The sequence below is a fragment of the Chelonoidis abingdonii genome, chromosome 20 (assembly GCF_003597395.2).
Source record: "Chelonoidis abingdonii isolate Lonesome George chromosome 20, CheloAbing_2.0, whole genome shotgun sequence".
In the NCBI taxonomy this organism is placed as follows: Eukaryota; Metazoa; Chordata; order Testudines; family Testudinidae; genus Chelonoidis; species Chelonoidis abingdonii.
The window spans coordinates 19,707,379-19,725,366 of NC_133788.1; the positions used below are offsets into that span (position 1 = coordinate 19,707,379).

The window sequence follows — 17,988 nt, forward strand, 5'->3', positions numbered from 1 at the left end:
AAAAGTTTTTGAATTTGTAGGTAGGAAATCTGGGAGAGTACCAGAGGATTAATTAAGTCCTTTCTATAGAATTACCATGTCATCTTTCAGATTCCAGGGTGGATAAAAATCAATGATTAAAAAAAAAAATTTTTATTCTTTACATCAGATTTTTTTGGCTAAAATGCTTTGAGGAAAAAAACGATTTAAAGATCATTTAAATTAAGATACGTTATAGCTCAAAGATATCTTATCATGGAATAGGGATTATAAATTCTAATTCTATAGTATGAGACAATATATTCACGTAATGTTTAAGAAAAGTTTTGTAAATGAGTTCCAATAGTTCATGGATTAGGAACCCAATCTTATGGGGTTCCCGGGGCTTCTGTATTGATTAGTTAGGTTAATCTTTCTATCTACCCAATGGGATGCAGTGCTCAATCTAGAAGATACCATCAGAGAAGCTTAGTTTTGCAATTCTCAAACTCTGGATTTGTCTCTCCAGAGGTAACATGCTTGTTAACAGCAAAAATGTTTTTAAATAACTAAACAATATATAGAGGTGAGAAATAACACACCTCAACCCTATTGTCCCTCTGCAAATTTGCATACACTGAGCCAATCCCTTACCTCTCTCTAAAAGTGCAGTTTCAAAAAGTTCAATGAATAGAAGATTGTTGGGGGCACAATAGATCTGGACAAGGAGAAGAAGTCTGGAGATAAATGTGAGAGGGGAGGGATAGGCAGTAGAAACAAAGGTGAAACTATTTGAACAGCATATTCCAGAAGTCTTGAGGTCTTTCTGAGTGTAGCCTTCACTGATTTGAGATCTACCATACCTTTCTCCCACTAGAAGGGAAAACCTATAATGGCAGCAGGCCGTAAAAGAGACCCAGTTTGGGCATAAGAACCATTTGAGAAACATATGTTTGCTGATGATGTTTTAAAGAAAGTAACACCAGTGAACTGTTGGAAGTCGCTTAAGAACTTGGATTCAAAGACCGTTGAAGTGATAATCTCACTTTTGACAACAATAGGTTCTTCTGCCTGTGTAGAAAGAATATTTTCTTCCTTTGGATGAATTAATTCCAAATCGAGAAATCGTTTGGGACTTGAAAAAGCAGAAAAGCTTGTTTTTCTCTTCCAGATTATAAACACCTTCATTTTCTTGTTTGAAGACGACTGAGTTAGCTGCAGAAGCCAATAGTTTTAAGTTTCTTATGTTGACCTGTCTGACATAGTGAATTTAATTTTTTTTAATATTTCATTTAATTACTGTAGTTAAAAACAATTTTAAACAAACCTGATTTTAAAAACTTGAACGTTTAACTAAATTCAAAAATTCATATGCTGATTTATTAAAATATTGTATGTTTGCTGTTGAAGAAAAAAATCCAGAATACATAATATTGTTGTTTTAGTTAAATAAAACAATTTAAATGATCACCACCAGACAGACTCCTCCCAGTGCAGCATGGCAAGAAAATCCTCCAAATATTAATGATTAACCTGTTGAACTGGAGATTGTTCACCTCCCAATGACATCATAAATATCTGCTTCAATTACCTTTGGCAAATGAAATAACCAAACAATCATTAATTTTTGTGATATAGCTGTAAAACTAATCTGAAAAGTTTTCAAAATAAATCACTTTAAAAATGTATAGTGTGTACCTTCTAAAAATGAAACATACACCTGAGTTGTGAAGAATATGTATTAAGGTTATAGCAACTGAAAAGAATACACTTTTATGTAGAAATCAATTATTAAATCGAGTCTTCCTGATTAGTGATTTAAATCATGATTTAAATCAAATCCACCCTGTCAAATTCCCTGTACATGTCTGTTGTGATGTTTTGAAAAAGGAGCCCTAGTTCTGTAACACAATCTCCATGAACTAACTTGTGACAGAGGAACTGAAACAGGGAAATTAACTGCTGCAATGAATCATCTTCCTTCCTTTGAAATGCAAAGGCTGGGTTTACTACATGCATTCTGACATATTACATGTTTAGGTACCTCTCTATAGTGATGTATTGCTTGCTTACTTGGTATGTCAGCTATATAGCCAAAGGTCTAAACAAATGCAAAGACCTCCTTCCCTGCCATACTTGGCATGGAGCTAAAGTGGCCACACCTAGAGATTTTCATTTCACATTCTACTTCAGAGAACATCACCGTGGGGCAGATGAGAGCCATGAACAGAGCCCACGGATGAGTTATAAGATGACAGAATTCGACAAAAACATATATGAAGTAAGAAGGCTCTCCTCCCTCTACTTTATACATGTAATAGACCAGGTACAAACCCCCAATGACAGCAAGAAGATATAGTTCATTATCAGTTAAAAACGTACAAAGTGGATGCCTATTTGCAGCAAGTGTGACTGGTAAGCAATGCTTTCAAAATGGGCTGCAACTCAATCTGCAAAGCCTGCATGGATTCTAGCATAGAGTATCAGGGCTCAGTTACTGATCTATGTTTTGAAATGGTAAATTTGAAAGACCAGTGGAAGATTATCTACAAATAATGGATGAGGACTTCTATGCAGGTGCTGTAAACTGAGATAGAAGGGATAGAGTTTGATCAGCCCTCTCAGTACACAAGTTAAGAGATATCTTGATTTCTGAATTTCATAGTGGTAACAAAGTAAGGTCCTGATAATATATCCAAAGCAGTAAATTGAAGAAGTTTTACTTAGCAAACACTATGTTATATATACATCTAACTCACTTCTCACAGTATCAGTCTTACATGGCGAACTAGCCGTTTCAGTATCCTGAGGTTACTACTACTGCCCCAGTTGTACGCACGCTGTCCTGCATTCAGGTTGTAAAGGTTGTTTGCATAGAAGTGCCTAACAGATGACCATCCTATTGAATAAGAATTATCTTTTAAAGCTGCTGATTGGTGCAACTGTGGAGGAGGTAAACCAATAGGCTGGTTATATACTAACATACCCTAGAAAACAGTAGGAGCAAAGTTACTTAGGTCAATCACTAATCAGAAATGTAGGTTTTTGTAAAAATTAGGTTTTAGAAAATGTCAAGTATCAGAGGGGTAGCCCTATTAGTCTGGATCTGTAAAAGCAGTAAAGAATCCTGTGGCACCTTATAGACTAACAGATGTTTTGGAGCATGAACTTTCATGGGTGAATACCCACTTCGTCAGATGCATGACGAAGTGGGTATTCACCCACGAAGGCTCATACTCCAAAATGTCTGTGAGTCTATAAGGTGCCACAGGATTCTTTGCAGTTTTAGAAAATGTTTCCATTATTTTAACAGGACCCAGAAGTCTGCCTCCCAATGCCCTGCTCTCACAACTAGATCACACTTTTCACAAAGAAAAAACGTATAGTGAATCTGGGCCCAGTTTGGGGTAGAAACCACCAAAATGTAGATTCCACGCAAAGCCAGGTGGCTCCACATGAGCTGTGGCTGGAGTTGGAGAATTTGTTAGACCCTGAAACCAAGGACGATTGGAGTTGGAGAATTTGTTAGACCCTGAAACCAAGGACGATTAGGAGTTGGTGTGGAGGAGGGAGAAGTGGGGGGAGGAGGCAGATGCGAGGGAATCGTGGACCTGCACACAGATGGCTATCAGCTGCCTAGCAAGCCAACCGCCCCAAGTACTGCAGGCAAGAACGCCTGCCCACAACACAGCGCCGCACCGCGTAGGGATACAAGCCCTCTTGCGGCACAGCCCGCTTACGGTCTGCGGGGGCGGCACGGCTGGGGCTGACCCGCACGTCCCGCAAGAACAAGGACCGCATATGGGGAGGGGGGTTGAGGTGAGATCCCCCACCATCGGGCAGGGAGGAACGGGGGGGAAAAGCCAGGAGGGGGTTACCCCTCGCTCCCTACCTTCAGGTGCCCCCCAAGCCTGAGGCGAGAGGTGACCCAGGCCCGACCGTGGTTACGGCTGCAAACGACCAGCCCCCACAGGACCGCGCCGGTCGAGCCCAGGCCCAGGTGATCTCACGCCGCGCGGTGGGAGATGTAGCGGCAGCGGAAGCGCTGCGCTTAGGCCGGTTGTGCAGTCCCGGCATTTGGACAGCAGCGCCGAGGTCGAGGAGGTAGCCGCCGCGTAGAGACCAGCACCCGGGCGACGCCGGCATCTCTGCCCTGACTCCCGCCGAGCCGCGCGGCTGCGCGCGGCGCACGGGCCGCCCCGCGCAGCCGCAGCCACTCCCCCGCCGGTCAACCTGGGGGAGGGAACGGAGAGCGCAGCCGCACGCGCAAAAAGGGGGCTTGGCCCTTCCCTGAGGGGAAACGGACCAGGTCCAGCACCGGGGGGTCAGAGAATCGGAAGGGACTTTCAGCGGTCATCTAGTCCAGTCCTCTGCACTCCAGGACTCACCCACACCTCCTCGAGGGGGACTCTAACCCTCAGGGGGCTCAGCTCCCCCTTGAGGGGAATTGACCCCCTCTTCTAGTCTCCAGGGGACTCAGCCCCCCCTTGCCATATACACCAGGGAGGGTGGATTAATCACCTCCCCACAGATTGTACCGCCCTATTGCACACATGGGGTTAACCCCACAGCCTCTATCTTCCCTGAGAGGGCTCCTCCCACAAGGAGGGCAAATTAACATCTTTTTTATTTCCTCCCTTCTTTGGAGTATTTAGACCTCTTTCTTTCCCCATAGCAAGATTAAACCCTGTCACCCAGCACAGGGGAACTTTATGCCATGGAAGAAATTCCCCTTCCCATCCCTCATAGATGCAGGGCTTACTCCCATTTCAGCTCAGCAGGGTGTGCTCCTCTAGGCTTCCTCCTCCAGCCTCTGAGGGGAACCTCAAACCCTCTCCTATTTTCTCCAGTGGTTTAGGCAGCGCCCATCTTTGAATCACCTCTTTCCACTCCCACCCAGTATACGTGCACTGGTGTCAAGTTTTACAACTTTTTACCTCACAGCCCTTAAGCCACTGCCTGTGGGCATCCTTACATTCTCCCCCATCCCATTGTCCAGGCAGCCACAGGTGCTACCCCTTCCACCTACTTGGGATGGAAGAGGTAGCACCTGCACAGAAATGGAGATGATTGAGAATGTTTTGATTAAAGATGCCAGTCACATGCGCATCACTGGGTTTAATGCAGCTCTAATATGGCCAGCGGCTAAATCAGCAGAGGATGGCTAGCCTGGAAACAGCCAATTGCTTGTGATTCAACTAGTGTAAAACAAGTGATTGAAGTACAATTGACTGAGTGTGCCTGTGAACCCTTATTCTTATGGAAAGCACTATGGATGTTTAATAACCAGCACTGTAAAACCCCATCTAAAACAAATCATACTTAAAAGATTATTGCAAGAATAGTTTCTGGGATCAACAAAAATAATCTCTCTGTTAAACTTTCCTTTTTGGAGGACAGTACCAATGTGACTGATAGTCTAGGTGTGATCAATAAACACCATAAACCCAGGAATGCATGTAATGTTTTGCTTGTTTTAAAGAGGGAGACCTACAGTGCCTATTACATTATCATAATCCTCAATTCATTCTAGAGTTTCTCACACCACCACCTTAAAGAGATTAGAGGCAAACTTTCCCACGTACCAAGGCCAAAAGTGGGATAAAGATCCAAAAGTCTAATAGATTTTAGACAATTAGACATTTAAAATTAATAGAGACTGGATGGGAAATTAAGAGTTTAGTATTAAGGAAAAATCAATTGTACTTTTGCTTGAATTGGAAGCAAGCTGCATTTGGCCATTTAATGTGTGTAAAACTTCACTAAACCCAGTCTTCATGTACTGATCATTTATGAGTTTATCAATCATAGCAAACTCTTGCTAAATAAATTATTCCACAGAGACAACATAATCTGCACCATTTTATCCTTGATATTTCCACTCCATATTTTTCCTCAAATAAAAGATTACCTTTCTTTAAAGTTCAGTAATTTATGATCAATGACAGCATATACACAATCTGACTATGAGACTGACCCTCTGAAAACCAAGCCATTCACTTCCGAGTTATTTGAGATGGAAGAGCCTTCCAGTGGGCCAGCTGCTCTAATCACTCTACAACTGTATTCTTGTACATAAGTGCCTTTCACATATAATATTTGTTAGGCATTTTACAAACACCATCAACTGTTATCAGCTGTTTTGGGTTCCAGCGGAATTTTCCTCTGCTTCCAGTAACAGTTTAAACATCATTTCAGTTTGTGTATGCAAATTCTTCTTCACTAACTGATGTTTCTCTATTCAATTGCTATACGAAGAAGTTTGAACAATTTAGTAATCTGACTCCTCCTTAAGTCTTCTGCTCCAGGATCTCAAAGCACTTTCTAAACTTTCATGCATTAAGTCACATAGCAGCCATCAAGAAGCAAGGGAGGTATTATCCACATCTTATAGTTCAGAAAATGAAGTAATTGACTTTACATGGTAAATAATTAGAAGGGAAAAGAACCCACTTATCACAATTCCAGTTCTGTGCTTTAATTGCCATAGTAGAGAAACTGGGAGACATTCTAACCTTTTGTTATATGCTACTGGGGCTTTTTTGTTTATTTTTTATTTTTAAACTAGTTTTAGAATGGGTTTAAGTTGTCAGTATTTTGTCTTTTTTTTTTTTTTTTTTTTTTTAAGCACACCTAACCTTGACTCTGGCATAGGAGCTCATTTCTTATGGCCACAGCTATGGCACTGGATAGATAATTTTCAAAAACAAGATCTGGTTGTCTGATTCACAAATGTAGACATTTTTAAATTGTTTTTTTAAAAATGTGTCTGACCTGAATGAATAGGGTTCCTGGCTCTGATGGAATTGAGAAGACAAATCCAAAAATGACTAAAGATGTCTGTAATAACATTTTAAAAACTCAAATACAAAGTTTCTGCTAACACAATAAGAGTCCATATTTTTGATTTAAAAAGGCAGGTTAGAGAGAGAGAAAAAGGTTCTCTTCTCGCTGTCTCCATCTGAAAAGTAACAGCTTGATTCCAAGCAGGGGTAATTTTAATACAAGTTCCTAAATATGTAATTAGGGACAAGGAGTTGACTCATCAAAACATGTAGGGACACAGGCTCATACATATAAAGATAAATTAAAAGTTGCTGGTTTCTACACATGAAAACTGAATAGGTAAACAGAGAAAGTTGCCATGTTCCTTTCTCCACTTTGATACTCAGATCTTTATTCTGAATCTGGACCCTATTCACTTTACATGCAGTGGTTTCACTATACCAAGCAGTGATTACTGTTTAAGTATCAACAGTCAGGAATCAAAATCCATAATTTGGATTGAGAAAACAAGTCATCTGAAACCAGGACTAACGTACCAGAATAATTCTTATTGTGTAATGGCTTTTAGTATTCCTCGAACAACCTTATAACTCATTAACTGCTGGTTTTCTTTAGGAGGAAAACAGGGTCCACGTTCTGTCACATAAGCATAAGGGAATCGCAGCACCCACAGTCCATCAGGCGGGAGGGTTATTTCCTGTTTCTCAGGGTAAAATACAGGGCAAGGCGGAGGCCCTGGTTGAACCTGAAATAAAACAGTAGGAAATACGTTAAGTGCTTTAAAAGATAAAATTAGCAAACTATTGGAATAGAACCCTCTCAAATAACTAAATCCACAAGGGTCTATTAAGTCCCTACTAAAATGAGGTTTGAAGCCACTTTAGCGCATTTTTAGAAGACAGTGTTTAAATGCTGTTCTTGCCAGAAAGGAAATAAGTTTCAAATCCCAGTGTAATCAACATGCTGAACTTAAGATAGTGATCTGATGCCAAATCTGCTAAGTCCCTGTCTCACACTATCAAAAACAAAAAAATCTACATTTAGGGACACAGTTGCATCTCTGTAGTGCTGACAAGACTAAATTGTTTCAACTGTGACTCAAATTGTTCTACCAGCTTGGATTTTTCAGAACTGTAACATGAATCAAGAGCACTTAAAATATTGTTTGTCATCAACTGTACTAGAAGACTGAGCGGTGTCTTAATCAGGTCAAGAACTGATATGGTGTAATTTTTTCCTTCAGTATATTAGATTTTCACAGGGTGGACAAGGGCCTTAGAAATCATATCACTTATGGGCATAAGTATCACTAGTTGATTTAGCTTTTTCCTTGCCATTTCATCCACATTCATCCCTAAAGGGGAATTTTGAAATATCACCATTAGAGTCTGATCTTGCAGCTCATACACAGGCAAAACTCATGGAAGTTAAATGCGAATCTGAAAGGTAGACTACAAAACTGAATCTTAACCACTGAAGTGAATGGTGCCATTTCACTGCTGTGTGTAGCTTTAATCATTACTACTCCTGCTTGAACTTGCAAAACAAAAAAATTTAGTATGTGGGTCTTTAAGATCTTCTCTAAACCAGGCTGTTTGCTATGTAGGAACATAGCACTGGAAGGGACCTCTTGAGAGACTGAGTCCAGTCCCTTGCTATCACAGGCAAATCAGTCATACAATTCTGTTCTTAAACTTATCAAGCTTCATCTTAAAATTAGATAGGTTGTTTGCCTCCATTACTCCTATTGGAAGGCTGTTCTCTAGGACCTCACTCCTCTGATCAGAAATCTTCTAAATTTCCAACCTCTCTCTCTCAAATAGCTCTTCTCCATCCCTGATGCCCATGCCCAATGCATTTATATACAGCAATATTTCCTCTCAGCCTTTGTTTTGCTAGACCAGGGATAGGCAACCTTTCAGAAGCGGTGTGCTGAGTTTTCATTTATTCACTCTAATTTAAGGTTCTGCCTGCCAGTAATACATTTTAACATATTTAGAAGGTCTCTTTCTATAAGTCTATAATATATAACTAAACTATTGTTCTATGTAATGTAAATAAGGTTTTTAACATGTTTAAGAAGCTTCATTTAAAATTAAATTAAAATGCAGAGCCCCCTGGACTAGTGGTCAGGACCTGGGCAGTGTGAGTGCCACTGAAAATCAGCTTGTGTGCCACCTTCGGCACCCATGCCATATGTTGCCTAACCCTGTGCTAGACTAAACAAGACACTTTTTAGTCTCCTCATATGATATAGGCTTCCCACTCCCAGATCATTCTAGTAGCACTTTTCTGTTCAAGTTTGAATTCATCTCTTTTGAACATGGGTATATGAATGGTCCAGGCACTTTAGGGGAGTAGATGGTTTCTCCCCACAACTGATATAAACATACTGTGTGCTTGGCTACATTTCAATGATGCTGTATTATTTACTTTCGGTACCAACAAATGAAATTTTGCCAAATTTTACCAAGTGCTATATAAATGATAAGATTATTCCATGACAGAGTACTATTGGAAAACACAACTTGTTCATATTTCATTTAAAAAAAAAAAAAAAAATAAGTGGGCACATATATCAATTTCAAATATCAATTTCCTTTTCCCAGCATCTAGAAATAGATGAAAATTACATCTTTTTCAGTCTATAGATTCTCTGTCCCTAGAGTTCAGAGAACTGAAGATAAAAATCCAACTTAGCCATGAATCACCATTTTTCTGTGAAGACATTTTAATTTTTAATTTATGTTCCCATTCAAAAAGGCAGGTTATTCTCATGCATTTTTTGTGGCATACTATTTAAAATGTCTTTTCAACCTATTGGAACCCCACTATGTCATCTGTGATAAAATGTGCATTAAGAAGCAAGTTATGCCAACAAGTGCTAAAGTCATAACAGCCTTGGTGACTGAAGAAATATTTGTTTACAGAACATGTATAGCATTTGCAACTACACAGCAAACTTCCCCACACCGCCACTGTACTCAAACCTGATCTGTGGGGACTCTCCCTAAAGAATGAGAAGAGACTTATCTTCATTCCCCATTCAGTCCTTGGCTGAAAATATCAAGGAGCATTCCCAATGAGGTGGTGGTTTACATGTCGTCTGTCTGCTGAGAATTTCTGAACTAAAACTGGCCTATGAGAAATGGCTTTAGTGGCAACAATCCAACAACTTTTGGCCAGCACCAAGTTGGATTGACCTAAAGAACATTACAGATGCTCCCTGGGTTACGCAAACCTGACTTGCGCAAATCTGCACTTACAGAAAAAGTTCCGTGTTGTTTTTTTTTAGGGTGGAGGTGGGCGTAATTGTCAGGTATACATTCCTGACTTACACAAAATTCAACTTACACAAGGCATTCTGGAACAGGGAGTGTCTGTAATTAAATCCTGGTTCAGGCTGGGGGGAGGGATAGCTCAGTGGTTCGAGCACTGGCTTGCTAAACCCAGTGTTGTGAGTTCAGTCCCTCAGGGGGCCACTTAGGGATTTGGGGCAAAATCAGTACTTGGTCCTGCTAGTGAAGGCAGGGGGTTGGACTCAATGACCTTTCAGGGTCCCTTCCAGCTCTATGAGATAATCATATATATATATATATATATATATATATATGGAGAGATACCTATCTACTCCAATGATGAAGGAGCCTACATTCCTTTGTGTGTCCCACAATAAGTGTTGTGAATACACTTTTCAAGAGTTACATTTTGCAGTTCCTACAGTCACTTACAGATAGCTTTCTTACCTGAGGTGTCAGTATTATCTGCAGTGGAGCATCTGGCACCACAACAAAGAGTCTTATAAACTGAGCATAATATGGTTTAAGTCCTCGTCCCTGAGTTGATGAGAGGATGTATAAGGGCATATCAGAATTAAGGGCTTTTATAGCAGATTCTTTTGGCCCACCTCCCATCACCTTCATGACTTTCTCAGGCCCTGAACACATGAACCTCCGACCACGGGCGTCTTCATACTCAAATCCAACAAAGGCTCGAGCTATGTCATCTCTTCTTCTTCCTCTTCCTATTACAACTGCACTTCGTTTCCCAGGAACAGCTTTATTAGGAGCAGGCCAGGAATTAGTGTCTAGATCTCCCTCATCTTCAGCTCTTGTCCTGATGACAATGTCCCAAGGCATTAAGTAGTTTGTTCCTGGGATGAAGCCCTGTTGGTCTAAGCCTGTGTGGAAGTTATAAGCCTTAGCAGGGCCAAGTTTGACCAGTGACCAGCTAGAGAATTTGGGAAGAAGGCCCTTAGGGCAATTAGAATGGAGCATGCCAGGAAGATACTCAACAGTGGATGCCTGGCGATCTACCAAGCTTGGCCTCTTCTCGCTTTTAGACTCTGACGCTTGCCCGTGAGCCTCTGCATTGTCTCCTCCACCTTGAGGATCAGCTGGGTAGGTGCCCAGGCTATCCGTTGATTGACCCAAACTAAGGGCTAAGCTCAGGCTGGTGCTCTCTCCCTGGGTTTCAGGCTCTTTTTCTTTAAGTTTCTCAGCTTCTCCTTCTGGAAGGGCAGGTGAGGACTCATCCTTGGCCGGTGCTGGATCAGGTGTACTCGGCTGAAATATCGGGAAGTTGATGTGGTCCAGTTTCCCACAACATTTCTCTTCCAGCAGCTGTGAAAAATGGAACACAGTTAACTTGTCATCTGTAGTCTCAATGTTCACATAGCTCTGAATCACAAAAATAACGGAATGCAGTTTAATATAATAAGCTTAGTATTAACAAGGCAATGCAATCTAGCCTCAAGCAAATATTTAGAGGCTCTCTTTTGGTGAAGTGGGAACCAGTGCACTTCTGAATGAACTACAGACACTATGCACATAACTGTTATGCTTAGGCCTGGGCCACACACTGTTTTTGTACTAGCATAACTATTTTGGTTAGGGGTATGATTTTCTACACAAACAGATAAAGATCAGTGCAATCCGTAGTGAGGATGCAGTTATATTGGTATAAAAGTGCCTGACACTTTCCCTTATAAGGTACACCAATATAAGCACCTCAACACTATTATTGCTGAACCCCTGACTGGCAGGTATGGAGTAGTACTGCTTTAACTATCCTAGTATAGTCAAAGTGGTACAAATCTGTGACTGTAGAAAAGCCCATACTTTACTGCTTTCATGGAAAAAGAACAGTTGTTCACCAAGCTATTCAGATGGCTTGGGTCTGATCCTGCAAGGTACTGAGTACTCAACTGTTGTTAAGGCAATAGGAGTAAAAGCTGCTTGGCTCTTACAGGAGCAGGGTAAGAAAAAAGTAATATTTAAATAGCCTAAAACTCCCTTCTTTCTCCCATGCCCCCTTTTCATTTAGGTCTCTCTCTCTCTCCTTGTGGTCAGAGGACTCATTTTTTTCCATCAAATCCCTCCTTAAAACAAACTAATGCAAAGACCATTTTAAAAAAGGCTGTGCAGTACTCCCATGCTAGCTTAACTCTTATTGGAACACTAGGTACTAGTTGTGTCTGCACTGTTTTGTCTGTCTCAGACCTAGGCTCTGATTTTGAAGCCTGAAGGGACCATTATGATCAGCTAGCCTCATCTCCTGGATAACACAGGACACAGAATCTCACTCAGTAATTCCTGCATCAAGCCCATAACTTCTGTTAAAACTATAAAACATATATTTAGACAGATATCCCAGTCTTGATTTACAGGTGTCAAATGAGGGAGGATCCACCATGCCCCCAGGCAAATTATTCCAATGGTTAATTACCCCTTGCTATTAAAAATGTGCACCTAATTTCTAGTTGGAATTTGGCTAGCTTCCACTTCCAATCACTTTTTCTCTTCCCTCCCATAGGCATTTATAGACCACAATCAAGTCACCTCTTAACTTTTTCTTTGGACTCTTCAGGATAAGCTGTGTCTTGTTTGTACAGTACAAGCATAGCTATGGCTTAATAAATAATATTTTCCTTTGAAGCAAAAAAGGAAAGCTAATGATTACCTGATAGAAGTCATAATTGGCTGCTTTGATATCAAAGGGATCATCCCGGGGTGCTTGTTTCCTCCCACAGTTACAGGCACCAGTGGAGCGAGCCCGGCTATTGTGATACAACACTGGAGGGTTTCTATCTGGCTCTGGTTTTTCCCCTGAAAAAAGTAACAAGATTAATTGGTATTTGCTTCACCCCAGCTGGAGAGATACTTGTATCATTTGGCTATCTTCAACCCTCTTCTGCAATGATCTCTCATACTTCCCCCCAAATTACTTTCCAAAATTGCCAAATTATCATGCAACTTCCCCTTCCTTGTGTGTGTTATCCAATCAGTTACAAAGGCCCTTTGTACACACTGAGCTGCCTTTCTTGCCAATTGTTTATTCTGCAGGATGTGGAGCTGCTATCTGATAATTTATGTTCCACCATTTGATTGTTATTGCGTTTGCTATATGACTGCAAGGGGTTAATTTAAGCAGAGGATAGATAGTCCCCCATTTATCAATACTTAAAAGACAATTATCAGAGAGGTGGCCGTATTAGTCTGTATCTGTAAAAGCAGCAAAGAGTCCTGTGGCATCTTATAGACTAACAAACGTCTATTAGTCTATAAGGTGCCACAGGACTCTTTGCTGCCTTTAAAAGACAATGCAACTACTATTTACTTTAAATTTTACCTCTGACCAAGCTGATTTCAACAATCTGGCTTGGGAGTCCCCATAGGGGGATCCAAGCAGAGGAAACTGGAACAATTAAGTTTGGATGGATAAGATGGTCCCTGAAAGATAGGAAAAAGTGAGGCAAAGACTGCTAGGGAGTAGACTGAACCCCAGTCCCTAGAGGCAAAGGGGTCAGGGATTAACTAGGACTACTAAACCTTTAAGTAAGGCAAATTTGCATATAGACCTTTTATTGTGTTGAAATCCTTTTTTCTTGTTATGCCTTGTTCCTACTGTTAAGATAAAACAATATGTTTTTTTGAAGAGCCTGTTTTGGGTCACTGTGTTAAGCACTGGTGCTCAGTCAGGCCTGCAGAGTAATCATGGGTGCTGTAGCCCAGTGACCAGATCTAAGAGTGTGACAATTGTGTTGTCCTTTTACCAGGTGAAAGCAAGAGAACACACACGTGAGGGGATGCACTCAGACAGGTCAAAGGTGCACCTAGACCTTAACCATGACACTTACCAGTTCTTGCTTGAAAGGACAAATAGTTCTTCTGGCTATTTATATATATTCCCTGCAACTTCTATTCCTTGCACAGTAAGGTTCTATTTTAAAATAGCATTTGCACCTCCCTAGGAAACCATCTTTCTAAGCTGGATATGAGTCAACAGTGTATCCTTGTTGCCAAGAAGGCTAAGGGCATTTTGGGCTGTATAAGTAGGGGCATTGCCAGCAGATCAAGGGACTTGATCATTCCCCTCTATTCAACATTGGTGAGGCCTCATCTGGAGTAGTGTGTCCAGTTTTGGGCCTCACACTACAAGATGTGGAAAAATTGGAAAGAGTCCAGCAGAGGGCAACAAAAATGATTAGGGGGCTGGAGCACATGACTTATGAGAAGAGGCTGAGGGAACTGGGATTGTTTATCTGCCAGAAGAGAAGAATGAGCAGGGATTGTGAAGCTGCTTTCAACTACCTGAAAGGGGGTTCCAAAGAGGATGGATTTAGACTGTTCTCAGTGGCAGCAGATGACGAACAAGGAAGTAATGGTCTCAAATTGCAGTAGGGGAGATTTAGGTTGATACTAGAAAAAACTCTCTCACTAAGAGGGGGTAAAGCACGGATGGGTTATCTAGGGGAGGTGTAGAATCTCCTTCTGTCATAAGTAGATAGGTAAGGTTAATTTTCTTTGCCTGTAAAGGGTGAACAAAGGGAACCAAACACTGACCAGAGGACCAATCAGAGAACTGGATTTTTTAAAAGTCAGGGGCGGGAATTGTGTACTCTAGGTCTTTTGTTTTCCCAGCTATGGAGGAAACATCTTTTCTGCTAACTCTATTTCTTTTCTAATATTTTCCTACAAGTGTGAGTACAAAGCCACAAGGCAAATAGGCTGTTATATGCTTTGTGTTGTATTTACAAGTGTGTTGATGTGCTGGACTGGTTTTAATTTGGCTCTTTTAAATCAGACTGTTTTTCATATTTTCTTATAAGCAAGAGCCTGTATTGATCTCTTAATGCAGTAATATTGTTTTGTATTTTCTTTCTTTTTATATAAGTCTTTTTTTAAAACCTGGCTGAGGTTTTTGGGTTTTCCCGGTGAGGCTACAGGAAGGGGGGGTGGAAAATCTCTTATATTAGCTTTACTAGATTTGAATGCATCGCCTCAGGGGGAGGGTGATTTCCCTCTTTGTTTTGCCTTCAAGGAGTTAAGTACTGCATCACCCAGGCTCACCCAGGGAAAGGTGGGGGAAGCGGGGAGCAGATAACGAGAGACAAGGGGGAGGAGCTTGTTTTCCCGTTGAGATAGGGAGACCAGGGTTCGGTCTTGGGGTCCCCCGGGAAAGGTTGGGGTGACTCGGGTAACTAGGAACCCTAAAATAGTCCTAGTTGGTGGCAGCGAGATAAAATCCAAGCTGGGTATAAGCTTGGGGGAGATTCACAGTAAACACTCAGATTTTGTACGCTAAAGTCCAGATCTGGGACAGACGTTTACCACACCTTCCTTAGAGGTTTTTAAGGTCAGGCTTGATAAAGCCCTGGCTGGGATGATTTAGTTGGGGATTGGTCCTGCTTTGAGCAGGGGGTTGGACTAGATGATCTCCTGAGGTCCGTTCCAACCTTGATATTCTATGATTCTAAGAATATATGTCCAACTAGCATGGAGAGAACCCAAGTAATTAATAATGAGCCCAATCCTGCAACCCTTATTCACACCAAGTAGCAATTAGTTTTTTTTGTTTTTTTGTTTGTTTTGAGGGGGAGGTGTTCTAAACCAAAGTTACACTGGGGGGAAGTGATGACACAGGGACTGAGAATAGGGTATGGAGCCTTTAACCTCTAGATTACTAGTTCTAATACACCTGTTACCACCATCTGATTACTGTTTTCTGTCCTTTATGAAATGAGTCTGGTGGTCCCATCCCACATATACACATCGCACACACCACCACAACTGGTAGTCTCTGCACAGACAGCAAGGACTGAACTGACCATGGAAACGCAACTATTTTCAATTCCTGGGAGTGGTCACTGCCAATCAGGAGTGGGCATACCAGTAGGGGTAATTAAAGGAATGCTGCAACACAGCCTTTGCTATAACTATCCTTCAATGAACAGAGAAATGGGATCTAAACCCACCATTCCTGCACTTTTCATAAACATTAACATTAGACACAAGACCTATTTTTAGAGTCTATGATCTACTGTATCTAACAGTATTTCTTTTAAAATAAAGCCAGTTTTAAAATTCAGTGGCCAGTCAAATAGGAAAACATTTTATGGTTTAAAACTTGTAAACGTAAACTGCAAAAGGATCCTAATGCAACTGAGCTTAGTTACCTGATTTTGGGAGTAAGTGAAATTTATGCACACAGTGCTGATCAGTTAAACTTCGCTCCTCACACAGCTGATGCCCGTTGCTCCAGAACTTGTAACAGTCTTCATGAAGTTGCATGGCATACTTGTGAAAGGCTGGTCCCCGGGCATGCTGGCTGTACACACGCAAGGCTTGTGCCAGCTGATTCTTATGAACTGTCATAGTGTAATTGTGTGGCAGGTTGGACTGGTAGGCACTGTGAGCCATGGGGAGAGCCTTTTGGCAACGATTTTCAGAAAACTTGGTGTCTATATCTAGGTACCCCTCCAAGACTTTGATGCTTCCCATGATTTTGGAGGTCAGTTCCCCAGTGAGGGAAGCTGGGTCATCATCTTTCCCCTCAATAGCCACTTCATACAATTTCTGAGCTGCAGCAACCCACTTCTGATATGTAGGAAGCTCAAAGTGAGAGGGCTGAGGGTTTCTCCCCACACTATCATCAAAGCCTTTCTTGCTTAGCACCAGCTCCACATGTTGCCACAGGAACTCCTTCAGAGTGCAGTCCACCAACTGCCCAGAGGAGCTGGAGCTGCTACTGCTACTCTCAACATGGAAGGATAGCTGCTGCCTGCCATGTCTCATCATCTGATATTTCCTGAGCCCCGCCAAGGTGGGTGCCAGCAAGGAATCTGTCTCTTTCATTGTGCAGTTGCTCCTGAGCTGCTCCAGCAGCATGGCCACCGGGTCCTCTCCATCCTGGGCCCCACCAGCCACAATGTAGACAAAGGCCTGGTTAGCAGGCACAGTGAAAAGGCAGTTGATGCTCTGGTTGGTCAGCACCCGACTCTTACGGAAGATGCGGTAGATCTGGTCCTCCAGAGCATGCTGCAACCTCCTCTTGGGTGAATGCTTCTTGGGTGGGGGCTTCTCCAGCTGGCCGCAGAGGTCTTGCCCCCTGCCTGGTGGGGGGTCCACCTTGAGGGCCCCATTAAGCTGGAAGAGGAAGAGGAGGCGGGGTGGGCACGGCCTGCAGTTGAGCTTCCACTCCTTGCCAATCGGGCAGTCCTTGATGGCAGCCTTGAGGGAGGGCAGCACCTTCTGCCTCAGCCCATCCAGGGCCCTGAAGACACGGTCATACGTGATGTCGAAGGAGCAGGTGGGGTGCACCATCAGCAGGATGTGGCAGACGGAGAAGAGGTAGAGGAGGCTCAGGCAGTGCAGCTTCTCCTGGTGCTTCCAGAACTCATGGGCCTCGGCATGGGGTAGCGGGGCGCCAGGGGGGTGGCCGAGCCCCGGCACCCTGGCGTCCCCGGCGCTGAGGCCCCTGCAGGCCTGCAGCAGCTGGGGGGTGTCGCAGATGGAGGTGAGCACCAGGTACAGCACCTTGCTCTCCTGGCTGTAGTAGGCCTGCAGCAGGTTGTAGTCCTGGGCAGCGGGCTCCCCATCTCCGGCCGCGGGCTCCCCGCCATCCCTGGGCTCGGCCCCGCCCGGCCCCGCGCTCTCCCGCTGGAAGAGGGGGAAGACCTGCCGGTCGCACACGGTGCTCACCAGCGCCGCCTTCTCGGAGCACAGCTGCAGGGCCGTCTTGCCGAAGATGCCCACCACGCACACCTCCTCCTCGCCGGGGGCGGGGGCGCCCGTCCCGCCGCCCCCCTCTGCGCCACCCCCCCCAGCCAGCAGCAGCTCCCGCAGACTCACCGGCACAGTCATCGCCGCGGCGGCGCAGCACCCCAATGGGCCAAACTTCCTTCGGAGCTACTGGGCATGCGCCACAGCACAGCATGCGCGGTAAGTCCAGAAGCCACCGTGT

General features: G+C 43.0%; 2 protein-coding genes across 3 annotated transcripts in view; both read right to left on the reverse strand.

Moving 5' to 3' along the window:
- GDPD1 (glycerophosphodiester phosphodiesterase domain containing 1) overlaps positions 1 to 4,141 on the reverse strand; it is a 28,307-nt gene extending 24,166 nt beyond the window's left edge. Inside the window, exon 1 of one of the 2 annotated variants that reach the window (XM_075059520.1) lies at positions 3,969 to 4,141. In XM_075059520.1, coding sequence (XP_074915621.1) covers positions 3,969 to 4,104 — 136 coding nt within the window. In that variant the 5' untranslated portion in view covers positions 4,105 to 4,141. Of the gene's footprint in view, positions 1 to 3,376; positions 3,450 to 3,968 lie in introns of those variants that run through there. The other variant, XM_032784962.2, reaches the window with a different exon arrangement.
- Positions 4,142 to 5,807: 1,666 nt separating this feature from the next.
- On the reverse strand, positions 5,808 to 17,944 carry SMG8 (SMG8 nonsense mediated mRNA decay factor). The gene is given in 5 exon segments (XM_032784963.2): positions 5,808 to 7,489; positions 10,491 to 11,366; positions 12,706 to 12,851; positions 16,202 to 17,900; positions 17,903 to 17,944. Coding segments are annotated over 5 exon segments (2,961 nt in total). The 3' UTR covers positions 5,808 to 7,291.
- Between the last annotated feature and the right edge of the window lie 44 nt (positions 17,945 to 17,988).